This window comes from Pseudophryne corroboree, chromosome 2, assembly GCF_028390025.1.
Source record: "Pseudophryne corroboree isolate aPseCor3 chromosome 2, aPseCor3.hap2, whole genome shotgun sequence".
Lineage (NCBI taxonomy): Eukaryota > Metazoa > Chordata > Amphibia > Anura > Myobatrachidae > Pseudophryne > Pseudophryne corroboree.
The window spans coordinates 283,414,115-283,430,284 of NC_086445.1; the positions used below are offsets into that span (position 1 = coordinate 283,414,115).

Genomic DNA, 16,170 nt, shown 5'->3' on the forward strand with positions numbered 1-16,170 from the left:
AAAATACAAGAAGGTACTTCCTATAATGTTGAAATATTGTTGTAGACATGTAATTCAGTTCTCTAGCTGCATGTATTACTTATGAATGGCCACATAGCGTTTTCAAATGTTAATTCAGGATGAACAATTCCCTTGTGCTTTCTGCATCGTGTTCTTCTACAAAGGTCACCAACTAATGCATTCAATGATTTTAAAGTCTCAAGTCAGTCCTTTGATATATATATATATATATATATATATATATAGATGTGTGTGTGTGTGTGTGTGTGTGTATATATATATATATATATATATATAGCCTGAGTGAAATTCAGTTATTCATGGAGAACATTTATAAATGTAGACTATAAGAGTGATAGACAGAGTAGGATGACAATAGGAAACAAAACCATTATGTGAAATCATCCATGATTAAGTCCAGGACATTTTATGTTTAGTAGCAGTATTTAATAATAACATATTGAGGGCAGCATGACTTTGTTTATCTGAATAAATATTATGTACAGAAAATAAAATCCGAGCAAAGCAAGTTAAATTATTTAGTTGGAAATATGAGATATTTATTTTAGTGTAATGTCTTTAAAATTATTTGATTCAAAATAAATATCAATACATTTCATAGTCAAAACTGTTATTCTGGTATCATAGTTATAGTAGCAGTAGTAACTAGAACGCACTTCTGAAAAGTTTTAGTGATGATCAGCTCCTGGTACGAAGGGCAAAGGAAAGTGGTAGAAACGCACAAAATTAGACCAGTGCATGTTTTCCATACTTTGTGCTGGAGCACAGGTGTGTTCATTACTGATGGACACATTATAAAAGTTCCAAAGCTGGAACTACGTAATTATGTGATTTGTGATTCTGTGATGAGATCATGGAAACATACACTGCTAGGGTTCTCTGAGGACTGGAGTTGGGATCAGGAGGCAATCACGAGACTACCTGTCGGGATCCCGGCGGTCACAATGCCGACGCCGAAATGCCGATGCCAGAATACCAGCGCCACAGGCTTTTCTTCCTCTGTGGGTGTTCACGACACCCATAGAGGGAGTGCATAACCTGTGCCGAGTGCAGCAAGCCACCATGCCCACAGCGCAGCGAGCCCGCAATGGGCTTTCTAGCACTTGCCCCGCTGCCAGCATACTGACAGCCGGCATCCCAGCCGCTGTGAAATGGCATGTATTCCTTGGGATCAATTGAATTATACTGCACATTACACTTCAACAAGCTTTGTTACATCACAGGATCTCTATATATGTGTTAATAATAGTTACATTTTCAGTTTAATACTAAATCTGCACTTCGAGTATGTAATTTATATTGCACTTTCAGTTATTAGTATTTAGCCTTTTAGCTACTCGTAATCAGTGTTTTACAGAGAGCTTCCAGTAAAGTGTGTATAGATTTATTATGTGTCTCAAGAATGAAAACATAACTTTTACCCTTAAAAGTACACACTTAGGAATAAATTAAACAACGTCGCTCATTTTGACCCTTCCTCAGCGATGTCATTTACTTTATCGCTAAGTGCGTATGCCGCCTCCGATGAGCGACGCGCTGCCCCGCTGGTCTTTAACAACCCTCGCTATTGGCCGTGCATGCAGCTCAATTTGTGCTGTAGTCCAAAAACTGCATGCACAGCCCCGCCAAGGCTTCACGCCACTGAACGATATCGTTTGCATATCGCTCAGTGTGTACGCACTGCCGCCGACCGCCAGGGAAGGGAACACACTAGGCTACGTCACTCATAGAGCACATCGCCTAGTGTGTGTACCCACCCTTATTCTCCAGTCAGTGGGGAGGGGTAAGAGCACTTAGTACAATTATTTGGGGATTAAATAAAAAGTATTTGTGGTTTGCGTGCAGTGTATCACAATGTTGTCAGCGCAGACCACCATGCTTGCAGCAAAGCTTCAATAGGCCAATGTTCATTTGAATTTAGAAATGCTTCCATGGAGACTGCTTGTTGCTTGTGAGATCGTGTGTGTGTGTGTATATATATATATATATATATATATATATATATATAGAGATATATATAGATATATATATAGATAGATGACAAAAGGTTATATAGATATAACAAATGGATATGGGCCCTCATTCCAAGTTGATCACTCGCTAGCTGCTTTTATCACCAGTGCACATGCTAGGCCGCCGCCCTCTGGGAGTGTATCTTAGCTTAGCAGAAGTGCGAACGAAAGGTTAGCAGAACTGCTCGTAAAACTTTTCATGCAGTTTCTGAGCAGCTCGAAACTTACTCCTACCTTGCGATCACTGCAGACTGTTTAATTCCTGGTTTGACGTCACAAACACGCCCTGCGTTCGGCCATCCACTCCCCCGTTTCTTCAGCCACTCCTGCGTTTTTATCTGGCAAGCCTGCGTTTTTCAGAACACTCCCTGAAAACGCTCAGTTTCCGCCCAGAAACACTAACTTCCTGTCAATCACACAACGATCAGCAGTGCGACTGAAAAGCGTCGCTCGACCTTGTGTAAAACTGCATAGTTTTGTGTGAAAGTACTTCGCGCGTGTGTACTGCGGCCCGTACGCATGCGCAGAGGTGCCGCCTTTTTCAACTAATCGCCGCGCTGCGAACGAAAGCAGCTAGCGATCAACTCCGAATGAGGGCCATGGAGCCATATTTTGTACCTTATGCTTCAGGAGGTCATTGTATAAAGTATATACTGAAGGCTATTAATGAAGCCTCAATTTCTTAATCCAGTGTGTATTGGCAATGGATACCTGCTTACTAGTTACACGATGAGGCATTTAGGGGGCCATTCCGAGTAGATCGCACGTAGCATCTTTTTGCTGCTCGTGCGATCAACTAGACACCGCCTATGGGGGAGTGTATTTTAGCATAGCAAGGCTGCGATCGCTTGTGCAGCCCTGCTATGCTAAAAAAGTTTTGTGTAAAACAAGACTAGCCCTAGACATACTTACCTGGTGCGATGATTTCAGCAATGCAGGTCCCGGAATTGACGTCAGACATCCGCCCTCCAAACGCCTGGACACACCTGCGTTCGCCGAACCACTCCCGGAAAACGGTCAGTTGACGCCCAATGGAGCGCCTTCCTCCTGCCAATCTTCTTGCAGTCGCAAACACACACACCTCCCCTCACCCAATCTGGCAACACTGGACTGAGGGCTGCTGCACTCGCTTTCATTAGACGACTTAAGAGGACAGCCAACATGACCAAGACCAGAACAATCACGTGAGCATCGGTGGACCGTGTGGCAGTTTAGCAGTTACCGGATTCTAATTTTGTTGTATTCCCATGATTAGGGTATATCATTATTCTCTATTATTACTTACTATTATTATTATTATTTTTATGTTTGTAATTTTTTACATTTATTGTGGGAGTCCTTTTTGTGGAACCTGGTTCAGCTGCACCATTTTCAGCTTTGCACCATATGGTCCATGGTAAATGCGTCAATGGAAAATGTCTGTGGTGCCCCTTCACTTGATGCCCTAATCATGTGCTTATTTTGCTTAGTGGTTTATCCAGACCTAATTATCTGTTTACTTCTTTTAGCATTATCTACTTAAATGAAAAATTGCACCAGCAACCTTGTAGGCTTGCTGTCTAATGTCATCTTGAGGGGGAAATTTAACAGGTGCATCCCAGTGTTGACTTTAACCCCTTCGAGGATGAGTAGGGTTCACCCTCTCATATACACCCACAGTGCAGAAGATGAGCCTCACCCACCCGTGAGTAGCGCCTCTCCAAAATGAAATTGCATTGTCCACATTGGCCCAGCTGTTGTCAGTAAATTTGGAAGTACCGCCATTGCAAGCATATACACTGGCAACACTGTTGCAAACGAAAAAAAATATGAATGAATTATAATAGTGCGGAGAAGTAATATCACTATCTCCCTCTCCATAGTAAGCTTTTAAAATGAGATGGGAAAAGTTTGCAGAGTAAAATAATACTTAGGGCAGTATCCAATTAGCTGTGGTAATTGACTATGGCTAATTACCTTTCCCCGGGCTATCCAGTTAGCCCCGATGCTGGCTCTTATCATTGATATTATTATTATCCTTTATTTATATGGAACCACAAGGGATCCACAGCGGCCAGAGTACATAAATAAGCAAGTAGGTAAGTTTGCACTCTTTACCCAATTGTGGCCGTGAAAACTTATATGCAGAAAAAATGGTGGCTAATTCGATAGCACATAAAAAGAAACGGTGCTAATCTCGCTAACACCTTACCCCCTCCCATTTTTCACACCTGAAAAAAATGTTGGTCTATTTGGATACCTCCCTTTAAACCTTTTCAAGTTCCGACTGGTTGCTATTTTGGAAAAGTGGAATAATGTCAAAACAAGAACCACAAAGAATTTCTTTGTTGTTTATAAAGAAAAAATAAGTCACGTTTGTTTTTGATATTTCAAGAAACTGTTTTTGGTCACTTTGGTTAAACTTTAGTTGATGTGTTAGAATGAGTGAAAAGACTAGTGGTACAGTGTTTTCTAAAAATACAATGTCTTCCAAAAAAAAAAGCACCCAAGATATCATTTGAATTAGGTACTGCATAAAAAAATCAGTGATATTGATGGTATGCGGTTAACATACCGCCGCACGGGATCCCGCCAATCACAATGTCGACGCCGGGATTCCGCACAGCGGTACAATGCCAGCGTCTCGGCTTTCCTCCCTCTATGGGTGTCCGCAAGGGACTTACTAGCGCTCGCCACTCAGCCGGCATCCCGTCCATCGGTAACTCATACCGATCCCATATTGATGTTGGAATGTGATGTGCGCTAATGTTGAAAAATGGGCACTGCACAGGGGTGAGAAAACCCTCAGCAGTGAAAGGGTTAAGTCAGGTCTGCATTAAACCTCAATGGACAATCCAAAATCACAGTGTAGAGAATAACTATTGCTACATGATTTTTAAGTAACTATATTTAACGCTAAGATTATTGGTCTCCCTAGAATTAATATTGTACACAACAGGACTAGCTGCTTGCGTATCCTAAGCCCAACATACAGTAAAATGTACTGCAGTCGTGTGGATTCCAGCCCTATGGCTCCACATTAAATGAACTGGAAAAAGTGATTTCAAATCTGCGAAGCATAGGAGTGTGAAGAATAACTTTCACAAGTCTGAACACGAAGACCCCTGGCTTAGAAAACCTATTAGATCATATACAGATGCAACCTCGCTTTGAAAGTCTCTTTTCGTTTGAGTGATTTTATATTAACCTATAATGAACTAATTTACTGTTAATAGTTACTGTTATACATAAGTTTTCTCTTCAGAATTCCACAAATGATATAAACTCAATATTAGGCCTTTTAATGTGCTGCCATGCATCCATCCTCTATCTGGTCCAGTCACATGACCGGATCCCCTCTATCTATAGGGTGATGCACAACAGGTTTAAGGTTTATGTGTAGTAATAGACTGACCTGCTGTATGACCCATTTATGTTCTCATCCTACAGGTTGCCACTTCCAGACATTAGTTTTGTTGGCCACTGGACCATGGCCCAGTCTGGGAACGATCGTCGTAAACTTTTGTGTCCAACAGAAACACATCAACTTATTATAAAGGTTATTTATGTTTTAATAAATAATTCTTAGTTTACCATATAAGACAAAATGGCTTCATATACACATCTGGATACATTTTCCTGTTGTGTAAATATGTGTCTGTAGTCATCATACTTGCTAATGCAGCAGCTGAAGTGTCACCATGCTCTAATGTCACCCAAACCGCCATTGCCATTCGTGCAGTATATTAGTAATGTACCCTTGAGTAGACAAATGCTGCCTATTCAGCCAACCTGCCGACACTCTCTTAGATTTGCCCATTATAGGAACACTCGTGATTTATTTTTAAAGAGAATGTGGTCATTTATTGACCCATTAGTTTGTTAATTTATTGACCCTCTTGGTCTTCATTTATTTCCATTTATTGCATGAATTGATCAGTTATTCATTCATTGTGTTTGATTCATTAGTTAAAATATTTTGTATTTTATTCATGTCCATACGTGGAAGTTACCTGGGCACAATACAAACAGCACCAGCAGTAGTGCCGGTCCTTATGGTTATTCTGTAGAAATATAAAGTAGAATATTTTTTTTCCATTTTTGAATAATTTGTAAACTATACAGTGCAGAATATAATGTAGTGTTTGTCCTAATATAGGGTCCAGTATACATAAATGTACAGGGATATCCATTGGAGCGTTACGAATCGCGATCCCTGAGCTTCACAGAAGAGATGTCTCACTGGCGCCTTCCTATAAGTGAAGTGAATATTGTGTGTGACGTCATCGCATCTTCAGGTATATTCATTGTCCCAATACTCCAATGTACTAAGCTTTTGTTTTTACTACAAGAAGCTCAGTGATGTTATAGATGTAAAACATTATACACTGCAGTCAGTAAGTAGTTGGAACTCACTACTAATTTATATTTAATGAAGAACTGTGAGTACAGGGGAACTGTAATCAAATATAGCTAATACTTTGTAGTCAGTTTTAAACTGATTGGCACTTTATTCAAACGTCTAAACTGGTTCAAAGATACAACATATTTCTTCTATGCTCTCAAAATCTACACTTTACATCTGAAGTCTCTGTCTTAAGTTGCAGTTAACTATGCATGGCCCGAGTCACTCATATTAGACAGGTCTTTTGCCTTTTTATTCTAGATTGTGTACTTTTTCCTCAATTTTGCGTCTTTGTTTGCTTGTATTGTAATTGGGACCTGGGATTAGTGTTTTGGCACAGCTAAATTGTAAAGATAGTGGTACACTAGGACTATTTGGTGAGATTTGAGTATCTATACTCAATGCTGCTGCCCAGCTCTTCTTCCTCTCCAAACGTACTGCGTCCACCTCCTCTCTTTTACAAGCTCTATACTGGATCCCCTTCCCCTTCAGAATCCAATTCAAGCTTCTCACACTCACTTACAAAGCCCTCGCCAACTCCTCTCCCATTTACATGTCTTACCTTGTCTCCCTTTACACTTCCACACGCCCTCTTCACTTCACAATTGCATGCTGCCTCTCCTGCCAATTGATTACAACCTCACATTCCTGCCTCCAAGGTTTTGGCCGTGATGCTACCTTCCTCTGGAATACTCTCACTCTCCCATCAGACTATCTACCTCTCTACAAAACTTCAATCTGGCTCTCAAGACCCAGCCGTCTCTCATCCTAACCCTCTGTTCCATGCTCACTTCTACCCCATCTGTGTCACTCCTGTCTGTCTGATTGCCTCCCCCCCCCCGCAGCCCCTTCAGAATTTAAGCTTCTCACGGGCCGAGCCCTCTCGCCTCATGTGCTTTTCCTTCTCTTACTTAGACTACAGTATCTTCTACTCCATACAATGGCACCTAATCCTCATTTTCTGCCAACCATATGCTTATTTCAGTGTCATTAATGCTAATACAGCAATGTTTATAAACGCGTTAGGGGTTACTGGTGGCCATGATCCCGGCGGTCAGTATAACAACGCCCATAACCCGTGTGCACTCGCAACAGGTTCTATTCCCACTCTATGGGTGTCGTGGACACCAACGATTGGTAAATAGCCCTGGGCCCCATGCCGGCATTGTGGTGGTCGGGATCCCAGCATTGGTATTCTGACCGCCGGGATCCCAACCGCTTGAATGGTAACCGCATTCCTTATAAACCATGTACTGTACTTGTCCTACATTGTCTTGTACTGTAAGTCATTGTTTTTTTGTGTTGCTCATTTGTTTATGTACTTTGTTATGCGCTACGGAACCCTTGTGGTGCCATATAAATAAACAATAATAGTAATATAAGTGTATGTGGACACATCTGTATTAATGTCAGGCAAGTTAGGGCTTCTCACTATTTACTAAAATGTTATTGTTGGTCCCAGTAGAAAAACTATATATGAAAGTGATCTTGAGGCTGTCAGTCCACTGCATATACAGTATGTGACCTGACAAAGCCAGCTTACGCATGTGCAGCTGCATGCTGGACTGGCTGGGTAAGCTGCCCGCCAGTGTTGCTGGGGAGCTGACTATCCCTCACATGCCTTGGTGACATTATATTAGTAAATTACGGTAAATGATTATTTCTTGTAGCGTTAAGGAGCAATAGGAAAGCTTTGTTATCGCCTCATTATGCAAATAGACCTGGAGACATGCTGTAATTTACAGTAGTCAAAAAGAAATGTGTTCTTTTGTTCTACACTGTACTAGACAATTACATCTTGTTACTATGGCTGACAGCACAGTTCTGCACCGTGTTATCAAGTATAAAGGAGAGATTTATCAAACCTTCTAAAAAGTGGACAAGTGGAGGTGTTTGCCCATAACAACCACTCAGCATTTAGCTATCATTTATCTGGAACATTCTACAGAATTATAGCTAGAACCTGATTGGCTCCTATGGGCAACACCTCCACTTGGCCTCTTTAGATGGTTTGATAGATTTCCCCTAAATCTTTTAACATTGAGAATTTTTCATCATTAGAAAATGATCTAGTTAACACTATCAGCATCATATTTTAATCACAATTACACAAATCTTGTTCTATTCTCTCTTTTTTTTTTTTTTTGCTTCCAGAAAATGATGCGGATACAACTGTACATGTGGCTACCTGTAATCCGGTGTCTTTGTACTTTATGAAACTTAATGGGGATAAAGGATACTATGTAGATTTATATGACGTGTTCCCTAGAACCGTTGGGAGTGTTTGGCAGCCATTTCTGACTGTTGCACCCCTTGGTCATCCACTGAGTGGACAGGTCATTCTTCATGAAGAACAAGTAAGTTCAAGTGTTAAGGGTTTTTTTTACACAAACTTTCATCTCCAAGTATTTTTCCTCCTTCAGCACACAAGAATTCTTAATGTCACTATCATTAATCTCTTGCTACTGGTAATTAAGAGGATGGAATATTATACATCAACGTAGCAGTCTAATCATCATGATAAATATAGCTCAGATGTACAGTATCTTTCCTTGAGGAACAAATCCTATTTTTAAAACCATGTTTTCTCTTGTTCCTAAATTCAGAACAGCTTGAATTTACAGATGTGCATTTCTTTTGGATTGCACTGTGTCCTGGAGTTAATGATGACATTTGTTCTGAAATTTTCATTGGAGCCAATAGAGATCAGAGGCATGCATACATGGCTTTTCTCAAACCGTTTTCTTTTGTTTCCATTATAGAAAAGAGAGATGTTAGTATAATAAGACAGGAAGGGAGGACAGAATTAAGGAAATAGAAGGATGAACCCTTACATAACTTTGATTTCAGATATTTACTACAGCAAAATCAATCGAGGAACATAGAAACCTGTACTCAATGGTCAAAGTAGGAATTTTGATGTGGGGGTATGGAAAATTGAAAGGGATTTAGTGTTCACTCCAGGGTTCCGCTTATGACCGAAAAGGGGGCTTGGCCACTAAAAAGGGACGTGTCCTTAAGAGGATAGGGGCGGTAAGACAGACTGAGGTGGTGAGGCACACAGAGGTGGTGTAGTGGGAAAGAAAACTGTCGAATTTAAATTTAAAGGCCGTATGACATAAAATAAACAATACAAGCTAATAGTGACAGTACATATAAAAAGGGACTAATGAACTAAGGAAGCAATGAACATACGGTGCCACCTGTTGTAATTCACTGATGTGTTTCTGAGCATAACAATACTATCAATAATACCGTACATAAAATGTAGATGCAGTCATGAAGGTGGTGCATATATGCTCCAATATACATTAAACCGATCTTTTTTTAAAGTGCGGAAGTTGTGGAAGGGGCAGCGTTCTTCTGTCTGGCATCTAGAAGCTGTTAGAATATGGTTGGTGAACTTCAAAGTGCATTTAGGGATTTTGAAGATAGGTCTCAGGAGAGGATTGATGGAAGGTGCACCTGTGTATTAGCACAAATTAATTCCTGAGTGTCCTTCCAGAAAGTTATTACATTAGGGGATACTCCCAAATGTGGAAATGACAGTCTGACATGTTACTGTATTCTTAGCATAGATTTGAATGAAGTACAGTATGGTGGGGAACGTATACCATCGGAATAGTAGCTTACAGTACATTAACTTTCCTTGCTTTGCGTACAGTTTGATGATCTGACAATATATTATGTGAGCCCACAGTTCTGCATCAAAGGTTTCCTGTCTCCCAGTAAAATTAATGAGAGTATTTAGCCAGTTGATCATATGTGCGGAGTAAATGGCAGACATACGACCCTTTTAAGAGCATTGTCAAAAGCAGAAAACCCCAAGGGGATTTGGGGGCAGTATGTTGTTTGCGCCTTAATTTTCTTATTAAAAATAGCAGGTGGTAATTTGAAACAATCTATTCTACCTGACTGTTTGAAGTAGGAGATACGTACACTATGGACAAAAGTGATTGGACACTGGCAGCAAATAGATCAACAAAATTTTATTGACATCATTACTTTGTAGGTCCACCATGTGCAGTGATTACTGCAGACATCCTTCTTGGCAAACTATCCACAAGTTCCTGGAAACAGCAGAGGGTATGTTCTGGTACAGTGACCAGCTGAGACACTGAAGAAGGTTGTGTTGGTCTAGAATGCACCCATCACTCCAGTTCATCACACCGGTTCTCAATGGGGTTAAGAACTGGACTCTGAGCTGGGAGTCCATCCGGGTTACAGAATTTTCTGTATACCAGTCCAGCATCGCCCTGGAAACATGACATCGTGCAGCCTATGATGATCCCCTTTTTTTAACTATGTTAGCACCTTCCGGCAAGCCATTTCCTTAGCAAATTATCTAATCAGTGCCCCTGTACCCGTTTTCTGCCTTCACAGACACGTCTGCTGCAGAAGCACACCATTTCACGTGCACCCAGGGGGAGGGGATTGGGTGTACAATCACTTTTGTCTACAAAGTGTAGCTCTCTAAGGATGGTAGTGGTGACTCTCACTGGAAGAGTTTGGAAAAGACAGAGTGAGGCAACAGGTTAATTTTTACTGCGACTACTCTAGCCAACCAGGTAATAAAACACAAATCCCATATACGGAGATCCTTTTAAGGATAATGGGGGAAATCTGGCTGGTAAAGGTCATCATGCTGCTTGGTAATGTGAATCACTCAATGTGGCAATTTCAGTTTGAAATTGTCTGAGACAACGTTGGTCTTTGTGGAAGATATTTAGCAAAAGGGTCCCAGTCTTTTTTTGAAATGTAAAAAAAGTGGCAATAGTTTTCCGTTTTATCCCAGAGTGAGAAGAGGGATATGTGCAGCTTCAGTACAGTAAGATGGACATTGTAGAGATTGCATTTACGCTCATAGAGGTCGGCAGGGATACCTATGAGATCTGGATTGTTACAAAACCTTTAGTGGTTCCATGGTAAGGACAAAGAGAGGCAGCAAGGGGCAGCCCTGTCTGTCATTTTCAGTAGGAGCATCTGATGGCCAATACAGAAGGTGTAGGTTTGTAGTATAGCACTGCAACTCCCATGAGGAAGGGGCCTTTAAGCCTGAATTTCTTTTATATAATTGACGGTCTTTGTCTGCTGTATGAATGCAGTGCGATTAAGAGCATCAGTCTAAGATTAGATGCTTACATCTAGTATAATCTGACCCTTACATAATTTCCTTTACTCAGTCGGTAATAGCAGTTCCTACTGTGATGTTGCTAAATACATCTGTTCAGCTCTTGGCATTCCAGACTTAAGTATCATTAAGTCAGCCAGAGGTTATTACGCTCCCAGTAAACAACACATTATGGCAATACCTTCTTCCCCGACCCACTTCAGCATTGCAGCTGGCTGCAGTCTGAAATGATATCACTTCTATTTTATACAGTCAAAGCAATGATCTGTCATGTTTTCTTATGCTGCAGGGTTATCTCATAAGAGAGTAAAAACATATGTAACATTTATGTACTCCTGTAGACATCCTTGTATTTGATCTCAAGTAGTTGTCAGGGATATGTACTGTAGATTGTTAGGATATGTGCACTTCCTTTGTTACTCCATCAAACAATGATAGTTCAGCATTATGATAGGGCCAGGGATAATTACATTCAGTTCCCAGCTACCTCATACCCACACTCAATGTTCAGTCAATGCAGAAGAGTCCATTCCCACATTATTTTCCTGATGCCATCTTTGAAAATATAGGCCTTCAAAAATGCCATTTGCAATCGATGAAAGTGGCATTTCAGGGCTAACAGGGTAAGTAGACAGATCAATAGACCTAAGGAAGGAGATGCTGTAACTGCCTTCTATAGCAGCCACCTGGTGACTCCTTCTTTCAAGTGTTATGCTTCACAATGGTTATACTAACAGTAGGGTCAAATGAAAACAAAATTGTTAAGAATTACATGTCAATCTATTTTGGATGCAGTGGGTGGAGGTGATGCTGGATAGGGAAAACAAAGTTGAGAGTTTTTTTCTAATGTGGGAGTCATATATAGCTACCCTGTCACTTCCGTTACGGACCCAAATTCACACTAGCTTTAAAGATACAATTTGGTATATGTCACAGGTGGCCGCTAATGACCCTCCAATCCCTCTGTAATATTACATTTTAGTTAATAATTGATCTCGGATGGGGTGTTTTACATTAAATATGTTGTGGTCGGGGGGGTGGCGGAGGGGAGTGGCGGGGCACTGGTGTTACGGCAGGCATTGACCAGGATTATATTTGATTTGACTTTTATGCTCACTTAGCGTGGGTTTGTGAATACACATGTGCTTCACACCATTACTGTGAAAATGTTTTATTCAATGATACAACAATAACTCACACTTTGTATTATTGTATGTTGATGGACCTACCTTTCGAAAATGTTATAATTGCTTGTCACAATGTTGTTGAACTGACATGATGATGCTTCAATAAAAATATTAAAAAAAAAAAAGAATTACATGTCAGCAATATGGCGGGTTTAGCGGATTTGGCTGGAACATATCTGTTGCAGCAAGGAGATGGGTGATACTAGTATGCACTGATAATGAAGACTGCTATCAAATTCAGCATACAGAAACAGATCCGTAAAATACTGAGGGCCTCAGCGACTTTTTTCCCAGCAGATATGAGAAGTTATGCTAATGAAGCAGAAGATGCCCACTGCCTGCTTCTCAGATCTCCTGCCTGCATTGAAATACATAGTATCAGATCACCATTGTGTGGGCCTTCAGACATCTGCACAACCCTAACATTGCCCAGAATGTCCAGCTGCCGAGGCCAGTGAAGCTGCGACCAATTATGCAATTGCTGGCTTCGGCGTGGCCCTAAAATGCCAACGGCACGCCTGCATTTTAGCTGCTCCTCCCAGTTACCACCCCCAAATGGCTGCAGCTTGTCAGTTAGGCTGTGGCTTCCCCCGCACTGTGACTGGAGCCGCAGCAGTATTGCGGCACATGTGCACTGTGGCTGTGTTGCAGGTCAGAGGCGGAACTACCGCCAGTGCAAGCAGTGCGTTGCACTGGGGCCCGCCTCTGTCCCGGGGCTCAAGCATGTAATGAGTCAAATTGACTCATTACATGCCGCTGTGCGCTGCGGGCAACCGCTGCCCGCAGCGCACAGCCGCCCACAGAGGAGAGGAGCAGCGGCACGGACGGGGGAAAGAGGAGGAGGGAGGTGGAGGAGGGAGCCGCAGCAGCGCTTTGTTACTGGTGGAGGCGCTGCTGCTGCCCCTCTGCTTCACTATAGGCTGTCTTCCGAGAACAGCCTATAGTGAAGCAGAGGGGCAGCAGCAGCAGCGCCTCCACCAATGACACAGCGCTGCTGCTGCTCCCTCATCCACCTCCCTCCTCCTCATTCTCTACTGCCCGGGAATCGTCTGACGCTGCACCGAGGAGCCTGAGCCAGCGGAGAGGGTAAGTATAATTCTTCTTTCTGTCTTTCTTTCTTTCTTTCTTTCTTTCTCTTTTCCTTTCTTTCCTACAAAAAAGGGGGACTGTGTGCCGCAATGTGTAAAAACGGGGAATCTGCCTGCCGCAATGTGTAAAAATGGGAATATGCCTGCCGCAATGTGTAAAAAGGGGGAATCTGCTTGCCGCAATGTGTAAAAAGGGGGAATCTGCCTGCCGCTATGTGTAACAAGGACACGCTGTCTGCCGCAATGTGTAAAAAGGGGGAATCTGCCTGCCGTAATGTGTAACAAGGGCACGCTGTCTGCCGTTATGTGAAAAAAGTGTACGCTGTCTGCCGCTATGTTTAACAAGGGCACGCTGTCTGCCGTTATGTGAAAAAAGTGTACGCTGTCTGCCGCTAAGTGTAACAAGGACACGCTGTCTGCCGCAATGTGTAAAAAGGGGGAATCTGCCTGCCGTAATGTGTAACAAGGGCACGCTGTCTGCCGTTATGTGAAAAAAGTGTACGCTGTCTGCCGCTATGTGTAACAAGGGCACGCTGTCTGCCGTTATGTGTAAAAAGGGGACGCTGTCTGCCGTTATGTGTAAAAAGTGCACGCTGTCTGCCGTTATGTGTAAAAAGGGCACGCTGTCTGCCGTTATGTGTAAAAAAGGGGGACGCTGTCTGCCGTAATGTGTAAAAAGGGGACGCTGTCTGCTGTAATGTGTAAAAAGAGGAATCTGTCCGCCGTAAGGTGTAACAGGGTCTCTACCTGGTGTAGTGGTGCTACTGTGCGGCTTAATTTGAATAATGGAGACTACTATGCACCGTTTTATGAATTGGTATTATTTTGTGGCCACACCCCTTCCCCACGAAGCCACGCCACTATGTATTTTTGCGCGCGCCTACGGCGCGCACTGCCCCTGTTTTGCATGCAGGGGTGGGGCTCCAATGCCGTTTCTTGCACACAGTGCTAAAATGTCTAGTTACGGCACTGTTGCTGGGTATCCACTTCCCTGAGCAGGTTCCCCTCACCAGATCCTCTCCAGGGGTGAGGGGGCGGACTTGGATGGGATGGGGGGGGGGGGGGCAAGCCATTTTGTCGCACATGGGCCCACCGCTCGCTGGTTCCGCGACTGTTGCAGGTGCAGTAAAAAAAATCATACAGCTGCAACCAAATATGTCCACTTTCCGAATCAGGCTCTGAATACAGGATGTTATATGCAGGTTTCGTGTACATGGGACAGTTGTCCAGTCCAGTGGTTTCCAAACTGGGTGCCTTGGCATCCTGGGGTGCGGCGAGGCTCTTGCAGGGGTGCCTTGGGTTGGTGTTCCGGGACCAAATAAAATTATTTATGGCGATAGTGATAGGGAAAACTAGTTCTGGAGCGTCGTGATTCAAGAAAGTTTGGGAACCACTGGTCTAGTCAATGAAAATGCATAATTGGTATTTCTGTCACACAATTCTTTCAGGTATCTATATTTCCCTTTATCCTGTGTTGTGAGAACACTCCTGAGCACTGGATGCATTTTCAACATTTTATTGGTGTTTAAAAATAATTTTATGAATCAGTTTGTACTTCACCTACTGTACCTCCATGGTTCAGTATACATTTCTAAATAATACCACTTCAAAAACATTTAATGAGTGTTCAAATAAACATTTACTTTAACATCCCAAACCAGAACTTATTAAGTACCTTCATACACAGCACTGGCATATTCAGAATGGGTGCACTGTGTGCAGTGAGGTCCAGGGGAACACACACTGCACCCATTTTTTTCAATACTTACCCTCCGGAGTCCTGCGTCGGAAGCAGCAGCACTGCAGAAATCACTAAGAAAATGGCACAGTGGCCATTTTTCTGACATTTTGCGCATGCACAGTAATAAAATCTCTAGGAATATGGCCACCGTACCTTTTTCCCGGAGACCTGCACATGCGCACTAGACTCTGGGACAGCGCTAGTGTTCCCTAGTGACCCTAATGTGCAGAGTCTACAGTGCTGCCAGCTAGAGAGAAGGGGGTCTAGACAGAGTCTGCAGAGTCTTTATAGGCGTCTGGTACACAGCTTTGATACAGACAGTGAAGCTGATGAAGAATTAAGCAGAAGTTGGCAGTAATTGCAGAAGCTAGTTCCTCTCTTGCTGTACTGTTTTGTTTGAAACACTTAGTTTATTAAACTTGTCTTTATGTTCGCTTACAGAGTAATGTCATTCTTTTGCTGGACACTGGCACTGGGGCACTTCGGCGTATAATGTTTTCACAAGAAGATATGGAACCACCAAAAAAATCAACCTGGTGGGGCAGTAAGGAATCACAGGTAAACGTTTTTTTGTTTTGTTTTGGTTTTTTTAATCTCTTCCTCAGT

The 16,170-nt window shown here is 42.3% G+C and overlaps 1 protein-coding gene across 2 annotated transcripts in view; it reads left to right on the top strand.

Moving 5' to 3' along the window:
* VWA8 (von Willebrand factor A domain containing 8) overlaps positions 1-16,170 on the top strand; it is an 875,413-nt gene that overhangs the window by 516,823 nt on the left and 342,420 nt on the right. For both annotated transcript variants that reach the window (XM_063952874.1, XM_063952875.1), the window contains exons 28-31: positions 5,463-5,571; positions 6,172-6,310; positions 8,572-8,774; positions 16,006-16,122. In XM_063952874.1, coding sequence (XP_063808944.1) covers positions 5,463-5,571; positions 6,172-6,310; positions 8,572-8,774; positions 16,006-16,122 — 568 coding nt within the window. The remainder of the gene's footprint in view (positions 1-5,462; positions 5,572-6,171; positions 6,311-8,571; positions 8,775-16,005; positions 16,123-16,170) is intronic.